This window comes from Diabrotica virgifera, chromosome 6 (assembly GCF_917563875.1).
Source record: "Diabrotica virgifera virgifera chromosome 6, PGI_DIABVI_V3a".
Lineage (NCBI taxonomy): Eukaryota > Metazoa > Arthropoda > Insecta > Coleoptera > Chrysomelidae > Diabrotica > Diabrotica virgifera.
In genome coordinates this window covers 210,608,600-210,621,428 of record NC_065448.1, presented here as the reverse complement: position 1 = coordinate 210,621,428, position 12,829 = coordinate 210,608,600, and the positions used below count along the sequence as shown (strand labels likewise).

The 12,829-nt window shown below is 40.2% G+C and overlaps 1 protein-coding gene across 1 annotated transcript; it reads left to right on the top strand.

The window, feature by feature from the left end:
• Positions 1 to 5,726: 5,726 nt before the first annotated feature.
• On the top strand, positions 5,727 to 12,520 carry LOC114325298 (uncharacterized). Its single transcript, XM_050653162.1, has 2 exons — positions 5,727 to 6,365; positions 12,506 to 12,520. Exons 1-2 carry the CDS (start codon positions 5,727 to 5,729, stop codon positions 12,518 to 12,520), a joined length of 654 nt encoding a protein of 217 aa, XP_050509119.1.
• Positions 12,521 to 12,829: the final 309 nt, after the last annotated feature.

Here is a 12,829-nt window from a genome sequence, read left to right as displayed (position 1 = left end):
CAGCCCCCGATTGTCCCTTTCCCTATTACTTGAGCACAACATTTTCCTTTGGCGTATCTTAAGAACAAATGATTTGATTTTACTTGTAATGGACAAAGTTTTATATACTTTTGCAGAATTTCTAAATATGGAATTTTATCGTCTGGTTTATTAACGACTGTAAAAGTACGCTGGATGTTCGTTTTTGTATTGGGTACTTTTACAATCATTAAACCATCGGTTTGTTGGATGTCATTCATAGTAATATTATATAATTCTTCTCTTCTACAGGCACCAGATATTCCCAATATCATTGCGACCTACAAATTATGAAAAAATCTTCATTAGAGTATTTCTTTTACCTAAACTAGCTTATATTACCTTGCGAACTAGAAATTCTTCATCCGGTGCTTCCATCAGAAATTTTTCAAATTGCTCCCGTGTAAAAATGTTCGCTTTCTTAGGCCTATAGCCAACATTTTTTTCTCTTCAAATACGCGATCAAAGTTGAAAACTTGGAAATATCAATGCCATCATAAAGAAAAACGGTGGATTTAATCATTGAATATTCTGCCCAGGGGTTTCCAGGAGCTTTCAACTGCATATGTCTTTGAACGAAATATGCCAATAGAGTCTTTTCTTCGATTCATAAATTCTTGCCTTCGCACCATTTTTTAAAACTTTGGTAGGTATTTTGATAACCGATTTTGGATTTTTCGGGAATAATTGCGGAACACCCTCTTCCCAAGCCCGTTCAATTTCTTCAAATTCACTTTCGCTCATATTTTAATTTATAATAATCAAAATTGTACTTAAAATTATTGACAACTAAATAAAAACTCAATTCTCCATTGTTGTTATGCACCCTAGTTACTACCTAACAACCAAAGTATCTATCTTGATAAAATGAATGAAACTAGTCAATATGACGAAAATGTTTAATTTTATAATTTATAATGGTATCAATCGTGCAAAAAACGTTATAAGCATATCGAACGTTAAGGGTAACCGATCTCAGACAATAATTGGAGTCGTCGCCCCGCTCCTCCTCCAAACAATTGTCTTCGATCGGTATAAAACCCTTACCGTTCTCCATACTTAATATACTATTTAAACGCTACTATATTTTAATTGAGCAATTTTATGGTAATTATTAGCAGAATGGCTACTCAATATTTTACAAGCTTTCTATAATTTCCGAAGGAGTAACCAAGTAAACCTACTCTCAGAGAATAGAACAATAAATATTTATAGACAAACAAAAATCGAAAATAACGACTTGCCCATCTTAACATCTGAAATAAAATACGCCTTAAAAAATAAGAAAACCGGAAAAGCCTCTTGACCTGACTACGTTCATAGTGAAATTATACAGCTTTTGGAAGAAGATAATTTAGAACTACTGTCAAGACTCTTCAACAGTATATACATGACTGGTACAATTCCTCAAGGTTAACGTCTACGTTTGTGCCTATACCTAAATCAAACTCCGCAAAAAAATGCGTTAATAAGTCTCTTGCTCCATATTCTGAAGCTATTTCTAAAAATTACCCATAACATAATTTATAAAAAATCCGAAGAAGATATGGGTCCGGAACAATTTGACTTTCGAAACGGTATGGGCACTCGAGAAGCTTTGTTCAGTTTCACTGATCTCATGCAAAAGTGTCGGGATCAACAAAAATATGTCTATTTGTGCTTTATAGACTATGAAAAGGCTTTTGACAAAGTCAAACATTATCAGCTACTACGATGCTAGCAAAAAACACCTTGTACTAGAGTGAAATGTGTTCCCTTTTTAAACACGAAATATATCTAAGACTTCTTCCAATCACACGATTGATAAAACTCGTAAGTCTCTTACAAACATTTAAATAACAAATTTATTTCCTGATGCAGCAATAAATTAAAGACGAACACTCTCTTTATAAGAATAAAATCCTATAAACGAAAAAAAAGTACATAAAACACTATGTAGTTACTGAGGAAACATATTACATGCATGGTCGGCAGACCATATATATTCGGTGCAAACGAAGATAGAACAGGTAAATTTTCCCACTATTATTATTCATAAGACAAGTTAGATTTTTTGCTTCTTGGGAATGCGATCGGTAATTACAAAATATGACTCTAGTTAGTCTCTACTTAGGAAAAGTATGTTGTGATATTTTAAAAAGGAAACCGGAAATACTATACAGAGTGAGGTAAAATTATGGAATAAATTCATTTATTGAGAATAGACAAATTTGGAGAAACCCCCGAAACAAGTAAATTTTATTTCAAAGTACTTAACTCCAAGAAGGTACCACAAAATATTTATTAAAATGTTAAATATTAAAAATATTGGACGCGTTTCGGCTCAACAGGAGCCATTCTCAGTAAAATATAGCAGAAACCGAAGAACTGACCTACAATATATAATTAAATTAGACATGAAAAAATTGAAAAACCGACTTGTTCGGACAACGCCCACATCAGTCAAGAAACTTACCCAACTGGAAGGCAATTTAGAAAAAATATTAAAATCAAATTATGTATCAAGAAAGACGAAAATCAAAATATACCAAACTGCAATAAGAGCAACAGTCACATACGGATGTGAGACATGAGTACTAAAAAAACAGAAGAAAAATGATAGACAGGTGGGAACGCAAGTTACTGAGGACTATTTTCGGGAAAAAAAAATACGGCAGACGGTTGGCAAAAAGGAACTAATCAAGAATTAAGGATACTTTACAAGGAACCAACTATAACAAGATACACAAAGGCACAATGAATCAGGTGGGCAGGTCATGTCGAGAGGATGGATAGGTCAAGAATGCCAAAGAAGGTACTGTTAAGAAGACCAGTTGGGACAAGGAGACGAGGTATACCAAGAAAAAGATGGCAGGAAAAGTTTCAAGAAGATATAGGATCGATGGAAATAAATTATATAATATATACAGGGTGTTTCATTAATAATTGTCCATATAGTAACTGGAGAAACCTTAGCACAAAGTACGAATATTTAACCTAAAACACTTAAATAAAATGTGGTTCCTTACTGAGTTACAGGGTGTTTTATCTAAAAATTTAAAAAATATTTTTGCTCAGCATTTTAAAACTATTCGATGTATCCTTTTCATACTTGGCAGAAAGTATAGGTACTGTACAAACTACTAAGTTACGTTAAACAAACGTTTCTGGCTATTACCGGAGGCGTACGACGGGAGAAAGTGAATGGTTGGCCCTTTCCAAATTCTACGCCACTTGCGGAATTGCTATTTTAGTTCAATTTTTGGTTTCTCCAATACTTTCTATGAAAATAATATACTCTTCATTCGTAACAATAAAGTCATTAGTTTTCGAGATCTTTGAAGTTAAAAATCAAACGACACGATTATTTTGATTAATGTATTGTGTCGCTTCATTTTTAATTTCAAATATCTTGAAAACTAATCATTTTATCGTTACGAATGAAGAGTATATTATTTACACAAAAAGTATTGGAAAATCAAAAAATTACACTAACATAGCAATTTCACCAGTTGCGTAGAATTTGGGAAGGGTCAACCAGCCACTATCCCCTGTCGTACGCCTCTGGTAGTAGCTAGAAACGTTTATTTATCTTAATTTAGTAGCGTGTACAGTGCTTAGTAGGCACTTTCTGCCAAGTATGATAAGGATACGCCAAATAGTTTTAAAGTACTGGCTAATAAAAATAATTTTTAAATTTTAATCATATGAATCATATCATAAATTAATCAAAATAACTGTGCCGTTTCATATTTAACTTCAAATATCTCGAAAACTAATAACCTCATCGTTACCAATAATGAGTATATTATTTACGTAGAAAGTATTGGAAAATCTAAAAATGGCACTAAAATAGTAATTCCTCCAGTGGCGTAAAATTTGAGAAGGGTCAACCATTCACTATCCCCTGTCGTACGCCTCTGGTAGTAGCTAGGAACATTTGTTTATCATAATTTAGTAGGGTGTATAGTAGTCGCACTTTCTGCCAAGTATGAAAAGGATACGTCGAACAGTTTTAAAATGCTGAGCAAAAATAGTTTTTAAATTTTTAAATAAAACACTCTGTAACTCAGTAAGGAACCACATTTTATTTAAGTGTTTTAGGTTAAATCTTCGTATTTTGTGCTAAGGTTTCTCCAGTTACTATATGGACAATTATTAATGAAACACCCTGTATTAGACGTTTTGGTAGGGGAGCCCAAGCGAGGATTTTTGCAGTTACTCGAGCGCGTCAGATTATCATATGCGAAGAAACCTGGTACCCTGCAGATGTACCTCTACCATATATTGGCTCTTAACACAGGGGAGTTCGTTAAGGGGGGCCCGAAAAAGAAAATCTATCCTTAAAAAATCTCGAAATTGTCAGATTAAGATAAGGTAAGTTAAGTACATGCAATAGAGTGTATATTTAAAAAATCTGACGATTTGAGCCGGGCGGTAAGGAAATGGAGGAGTCCCAAAATTTCACAAGAAAAAAGCGAATATTTCGCGAAATGAATAACAGATCGAAAAACTAAAAAATATGTGCTCAATAATTTTTAAAAATCTATCAAATGATACTAAACACCACTTTCCATGGAGAGGGGTGGGGGTAAATTTAATATTTTAAATACGAATAAAAATCTATGAATGGCACCAAACGCGACCCCCCACGGAGGTGGTGTGGGGGATTACTTTAAAATATTAAATAGAAGCCCCATTTTTTATTGCCGATTTGGATTCCTTGCGTAAAAATAAGTAACTTTTATTCGAAACATTTTTTAGAGTTATGGATAGATGGCGTTATAATCGGAAAAAACGATTGTTGGAAATGGAAAATTAAATTAAAAAAATGGCAAGCGCCCACTAAAATGGAAAACTTTACTTAACTTTTTTGGTTTTAGGACCTACTCTTCACAACCCAGTAGGTCCCCAAAGCGCTCGAGTGACTGCACATTTAGCATACTTTGCTCCCCGACCATTAGTATATACTGTCATTTGTATTATGTAAGATTGTAATTGTTAAGTTGTAAAGCCCTAGGCCTACAAGGCCTGTAGAGCATATTAAATAAAATAAATATGAGCCATCCTCAGTAAAATATAGCAGAAACCGAAGAACTGACCTACAATATAATAATTAAATTAGACATGAAAAACCGACTTGAGTAAGTCTCTCCGGTAGCCGCCGAAGAGACAAGACGTGCAGAGTGCGGACGAGCAGCAGTAGCAGCGCAACAAGTCGAGGAGAGGGAAGTGCTTTGGTGTAACGTACTTCTTAGTACGGCTGTGAATGTAAGCACAGCAACACTAGAGCGCTCGCTCTCGCTAGACGCGAAGACGTGGAAGCAGAGGCAAAAGCCAACCTCTTGGATGTGGTGAAACTCAGGAAGTTTGATTTCATTGAATTTTCTGAGACATTGCAAACAAGGGTTGGAAAGCAGAATAAGCAATAGCGGGCTCGACGTGAGCCCGCTACGGGATACTCTCTGTGCCTCCGTTAGGAATGGGTACAGTTTAAAACACTGTGCCTCGACACTGCAAGGTGTAGTTATTTAGAATACATCTTGCAGCCCCGGCCCCTAAGGTCAGAGAGTTGAGAAAATCAAGAGGATCCCGTACCTAGTTCTGTCTAGGTACGAGAACTACCGCGCTGTTGTGCAGGGAGCCAACCCTGAAGTCGATGTGGTGTCGGGCCAATCGGCTGAAAAAAAGGCTTCTTCTAAAAGTTAGGTTACCGCTCCCAACCAAAGATGACACGAGTCAGATCTCGGTCACCCCCCAGATCCAAGGCGCTTTCCCCGCCAAGATATGCAGACTCTAAAGAGTCCCTCCTGTTACAGCACCCTGAAGAGAGCAGTGATGACCACTCGAGCGACCAGGAAGATGGAAAAGACGGTTTTACGATCCAAAATCGTAGAATAAGAAAAAAGAAAAAGAAGTCAAAAGGCAAGGACTCCACGCAGAACGTCGAGACCACCGAGAACGTCACCGAAGCCACCCAGGAAGTCGAGGATTCCCAGAACATCGAGGCCACCCAGGAAGTCGAGGACATGGACGAAGACGTCCCAGGCGCCGAAGGCGGGGGCACTACCAAACGTCAGCGGGTTGAAGAGGATGCCGCCAGCGAAGACGAGCTGACAAGGGCCAACGAAGAAATCAACCGACTCAGAACCCTGATGAAAGAATTTGCAGCAAACGTTGATGCAAACAACAAAAAATATGAAGAGGTGATCGCACAACAGAAGGCAGAGATCAAAGAGCTGAATACGGAGATTCGACGAATGAGCGAAAAGATGGATGCCAGATTCGACGAGTTGATAGCTCTCCAGAAACAACTCGCAAAGAAACCGGAGAAGAAAAACCCCGAAAAGACGGACAAAAAACCACCAGTAGAGCAGCCTGCCACCAAAAAGATGACCACCGAGCAGACTCGACCACCCAGCCAGAAGGCTACCACCTCGACGAAGGAGGCGTCCACCCAACAGAGGAAAAAGAGAAAGGAAGAGTTTCCACCCCTGGTGACACTAACCGACGAGGAAGACGCCACATGGACGTCCAACCAAGAAAAAGCCATGAAACTAGCTCCCCAGGTACAGCTACCCCTCCCCGAAGAACCAGTGCCATCCACGAGCACAGATAGGGACGCGCTTGCCGCTTCCAGTCAAACTGATACAGTGTCAATGGAAACAAACCAAAACGAAGAAGAAGCCGTGTTACCTGAAAACCAGGTAACACCATACAGAAAACCGCCTGTAATTAAGTTACAGAGTGTCAGCGAGACAGGGGCTATTCTTACCATAGCCCAGGGCAAAGGCATCATCACCACAAACAAAATCTCCAGAAGTGGCAGAGAGACGCTCATCCAGGCTAAAAGCCCGGATGACTACAGAAAGATGACAAGGATAGTGGAGGAATATGCAGAAGCATACGCCGCCAAAGAGAAAAAGAGGCTACAATGGATAGCCTTTCCACTCGACGAAGACAGGAAACCAAAATTAGTGTTACGAGGATTGCCCACGAATACCACCGAGAAGGCAATCCAAGAAGACATGGCAAACCAATATGGAATAACCTGCCACACAGCACGTAACATGTCTACGAGAGTAGGGAAAAGGAGGCCACTACCCATGTTTGTCATGACACTGGATCAGGAAGACGTGGAAAAAGCAAAGCGGGTAACGAACCTGTGCCACATGAAAGTTGTGGTAGAGGACCTACACAAGGCAGCAGGACCGACGCAGTGCTTCAACTGCCAAGGGTACCATCACGCCCAGAACTCGTGTCACAAGGACCCGAGATGTGTGAAGTGCGGCGAAGAACACCACTCAAAGCAGTGCCAGAGAGCCAGAGAAGTCAAGGCAACGTGTGCCAACTGCAATGGAAGCCACCCAGCCAACTACAGAGGATGTCCTAGGTGCCCAACCTGGGGGAGGCCTCCACCACAGAGGTCACAACAGCGACCACCACCAAACCGAAGACAGCAGGCAACCGGGGTATCCTACGCGCAAGCCACGCAGGGAGACCAACCAGCGCAGAACAACACACCGTCCAACCGACCAACCCTCCCAGATGAAGAGTACCTAGTCAGGATGGTCACAAACATCGTGACTAAGGTAGTCCAAGAGGTGATACTCAGCACCAGGCAGGCACAGAACTAATGGCAGAGAGGGGATACTTGAGGATAGGCTCCTGGAACCCGGGCGGCATAACCACAAATCAGAACATACTAGATGAACTCGCCAACAGATACGAGATGGACATCGTAGCAATTCAGGAAACAAAACTGACCAACAACTTCAACCTAAAGTTTCCTGGATACGACGTATATAGGAACGACCTCACTAGAAGATCAGGAGGAACGGCCATCCTCGTAAAGAAGGGTATTAGACACACCAGTTACACTACTCCACCACTGGTCAACATGGAAGCCACAACAATAGAAGTTAACATGAGGCAAGGCGCAATAAGGATTACATCAGCCTACGTAAGACCACAAGACCCTTTAATGGACGATGACCTAGATGCGTTCCTAAACATCGCCGAACCATCGATCATAATAGGAGACCTGAATGCAAGATCCCCCAACTGGAACGACAGAGCTACGAACAGGAATGGACGACTACTAAACAGATACATAGAAAACAACGAAGACACAATGGCAATGGGCCCAGAAGAACCTACCCACTACCCAGGAAACGCACTTCCGACACACATCGACTTAGTTGTAGCCAAAAACCTAGGACTGCAATCAGAATTAATCACGCTGGACGAAGGATCAACTGACCACCACCCCATCCTATTAGAAATCGGAACATGGGAAGAGACAAACCCGCCAAAAAGAACAAAAAAGAAAATAAAGTGGACTAACTACAAAAGGTTAGTAAGTGAAGGAATAAACATAGTGCCAGTAATAAACAATCCAGAAGAAATAGAAGGAAAAGTCCTAGAGTTCGAAAATATCATCCAAGAGGCAATTAGAAACAGCACAACAGAGGAAGATGTCGAGATATTCATGGGAAGGTTCAAAGACATACCACAAGAAACACAAGAGTTGATAAGGGAAAAAAATAGAGCAAAGAAAACAGCAAAAAGAACAAGAAACAGAGTAGATAAATCCTGGGCAAATATTTTAAATAGGGAGGTCCAAACGGCCCTAAAACTCCACCGTAGCGAAAAATGGGACAACTTTGTACAAGAGATGGAAGAACAAGACTCAAACATGAGAAATGTCTGGAAGCTCCAGAAAATGTTGAGAAGCGACAGGAAACCCATCCCCCCACTACATGGAAGATACGGCATGGTATACACCATAGAAGATAAAGCAGAGGCAATGAGGACTACACTCGAAGATGAATGCAGACTGAACTTCCACCAAGATGAAGACGACGACTTCCTGGAAGAAGTCGAAGAACAAGAAGAAGGACCAGAAGACCCAGAGGACTTCATCCCCCCAACATCACCGGAAGAAATCAATGAACATATCAAAAATAGTTCACCGAGAAAAGCGCCTGGCCTCGACGAAATAACCAACAGAGCCCTAAAATATTTGCCCAGAAAAGCTATAGTGTATTTCACAAATATTATAAACGCAATATTAAGATTCAAGACATTCCCAAACAGATGGAAAGAGGCCCGTGTCATCATGATTCCAAAACCTGGCAAGAATCACACATTCCCACAGAACTACAGGCCAATCAGCTTACTTCCAGCGATCAGCAAGATAGTGGAAAGAGTCATCCTCAGCAGACTGCAAGCGGAAACAACCCGACTAAATATCATCCCAGAGGCTCAATTCGGATTTAGAGCAGAGCACTCCAGCGAACTACAAGTCCTCAGGCTAACCGAGTACATAGCAGCCGGTTTCAATGATAAGCAGTACACTGGAGCAGCGTTCCTGGATGTAAGCAAGGCATTCGACAGAGTCTGGCACAAGGGGCTCCTATTCAAAATGCGGGATTACGGGTACAGCGGAGCGATGACGAGGCTAATCTCGTCGTACTTGGGCGGCCGGAGGTTCAGGATTCGGATAGGACAAGTCCTGTCCGAACTCGGAATCCCGGAGGCTGGAGTACCACAGGGAGCGGTCTTGTCACCCCTGCTGTACACGATATACACCGCAGATGTACCTAGAACACCAGGTACCCTCATGAGCCTCTACGCCGACGATACAGCAATAGCGGCCAAGCATAGAAACGCAGATATAGCAGTGACCAACCTACAAACTGCACTAGAAGAAATTGAAGCATGGTGTATCAAATGGAAGATAGCCATAAATTCAGAGAAAACACAAGCGGTTCTATACAAGAAAGGGAGACAGCAGCCAGAGGAACAATTGAGGGTGCAGAACAGGCCCATCGAGTGGAAAAACGAAGCCAAATACCTAGGAGTCATTATGGATAAAGGATTAACCTTCAAAAAACACGTAGAAGCCACAGTCCAGAAGGCCAACATAGCAAGAGCGAATCTAAGAGGACTCACAGGCAGAAAAAGTAAACTAACACTCAAAACAAGGTTAAGATTGATAAATAGTATAATCCTACCGGTATTAACTTATGCGTCTCTCGCATGGGGACACGTATGTAATACACACAAGAAGAAGATCCAAGCAGTCCATAACAACAGCTTGAGGGAGGCCGTCAGAGTCCCAAGATATGTAGCTGAAAGATTCCTGTTCAGAGAACTCCAACAGGTGAGAGTCACAGAAACCATGACAGACAAGGCAAGGGTCAAATTCGCAGAATTAGAACATCACCCAAATTACATACTGCGAGAGACGCTAAGATACGACGAGTTCCACCGATGGAAGCACAGACGCCCGAAACAACAAATTATAGGATAAACTAAAAGTGATAAGTGATAGTAGTGTGTTCGTAGCTCGAAACAAGTGCCGAAGATAGCGTTACCCACGAAGTCCAAGTACCACGACCACCTCCAAGGTAAGCAAATATTAGAAAATTAGAAGGGCCTTAAGCCCCCAAAAAAATTCATATAAAATAAAAAAATGGCGAAAGCCCCCAAAAAAATTAAAAAACCAAAAACACAAAAAAATTAGAGCATCGAGTCATCGGGCGGGGCCCAGCAGGGCCCAACAGGGCTCAGTGGGGCTCGGCACGATGACTCGGGGCCCAAGCAAGCAATTTTTAGTACCGCGGATAAGTTATTAAGAAGATAAAGGCATAGAGCGCATCACGCTGGGCCTAGTTTTTTGCATTCGATTAGGATACCACAGTGGAATCTTATTACCCAGGGTTCCATTGTGAAGAGCATTTGGCTACGATAGTTGTGCCCCCATCGCGCATCAGCGTGCTATTGGGGGGAAAGGGATGGCCTGGGGCATTGGAGCGAGGTGGGGTGATCCCTGTATAACTCGGGTCAAAACACCTCGCCCCAATGACTTGTTACACCCGAATGTACTCCTTCGAGAGGGTGAACAAATCCCACAGGTCGGGTTAAATCAAATTGCTTGCTTGCTTGCTTGAAAAACCGACTTGTTCGGACAACGCCCACAGCAGTCAAGAAACTTACCCAACAGGAAGGAGGAAGGACCGATTAGGTTCGATTAATAAATTGCACGTACACAAACATTTTAACCTTCGTCGGGCGGTATAGGTACAATTGTAACTTTTGAGTTTTTAAATTGTGATAACTTTTTTTGTTAAAGAGATAGAGACTTGAACTTTTGTGACATTTCTACATTTATCCAGTAGATTATGTGAGCCAAATATAACAAAGAAATCTTCATTTAGTTCCCAGCCGGGGGCTTAAATTTTTCCTATCCCCATAAACGACGGGATAAGTACATTTGTACCTTGTATTTTTTTTAATAAATGTTATAAAAAATCAGTTCATTTTGTATCTAAATGATAGTTTATTTGAAACAAAAATCAAAAATGAATGTTAGTGTGAATTTTCGCAACATACATGTCGTTATAGATAAAGAATGTTCGTCACGCACAGGTAGAAAACATGCTACACAACTTTTTCTCGTTTTAGGCTGTTTTTCCGTTCGTTTCGACAAACACGGTAACTTCCGGTTACTGAAGTAGATCCACGAATTCTGTGAGATACTTGAGGAGGAGTCTCTACAGCAAGACAAAGATCTTTAGAAAGATCCTTCAAAAACTTCTTGCGTTGGTCCTTTTTTGTAATGGATTGTGGTCTCAATATAATGTAGGATGCTAAGCCAGTGACGTCAATCATATTACAAAAAAAGGTCAAGTACCAGCTCAATGTTCGACGCTTGAGCGTACATTCACCCAGCATTTTATCCATCGTATCAACCCCCCTTTAGTTTTACTATAATTCTTAATCATATCAGGCTACTTGTCCTGTCATATGCATGGACGAAAGTAACACTAGTGCTTTGTTTTTTCTTTAGCAAATAAGAACATACGCTAGCATCATGATTGCATGCCAGATTTGTGGGAAAACAGCTCTTTCCTTGCTTGCTTTCAGATTGGTGAGCAAAAATCTCGTATTTTTTATGTAAATGAGCCCACGAACGTTATGTGACACGAATTCTAGACTTTAGCGAGTTGAAAGCTGATAAAAAGTTATCTGTGGTAACCTTTCGCCCAGAACCTTTATAAGACGTGACCAGATCCAAAACTGTTCGTTTGCCAACGTTAATTTGTCGGGAACCATACCATGTATAGTGTGTTTGGAAGATATATATTGTGTACATTTTGTAGGTATGGCCTTTAAACGGAAACAATTGTTCATCTATGGTTATGCATTGGGATCATTTGTAGTCTTGTTGCATATTTTTTTATTCAGCATTGTCTAGATATCTCGTATGAGTGCAGCCTTATCAGCTTTTTTGCGTTATTGACGGGTATTTTCGTTGTAAAATCTTATAAATATTAGCATAGTCTTGAGATGATTACGAGACATAGCTGCACGTATGAGTGGCAGAGGCTTCATATTCCCCAACTCACACAAGTTTTCTTCGTTGATTCTATTTATACCTCTGTTGTCGGCATTTTGGTAAACTAGATGTAGAATCATTAATACTAATGATAATTTTCAGGTATACATAAATTAATAAACACCAAACAACTAAATGTGGATGAAATCTATGTTTCCAGTTGAAATACAATGCAATGCTACTCTTCCTAGAATTTGTTTACGACCACTATTTCCAAAAGTTTATTGTTGCAGTAATTTCAATAATTTACACATTTTACACATTTAAACATTTTTTTACCAGCTATACCAGCAATAAAAAATATTATCTTAAAACTAACAAAGATTACCTTTAGATTAAGGAATTTTAAGAAAATATGTTATAGGTACAATTGTACCTATGCCGTCTGTTACCGGTGTAACATTATGCCGCTCGACAAAGGTTAAA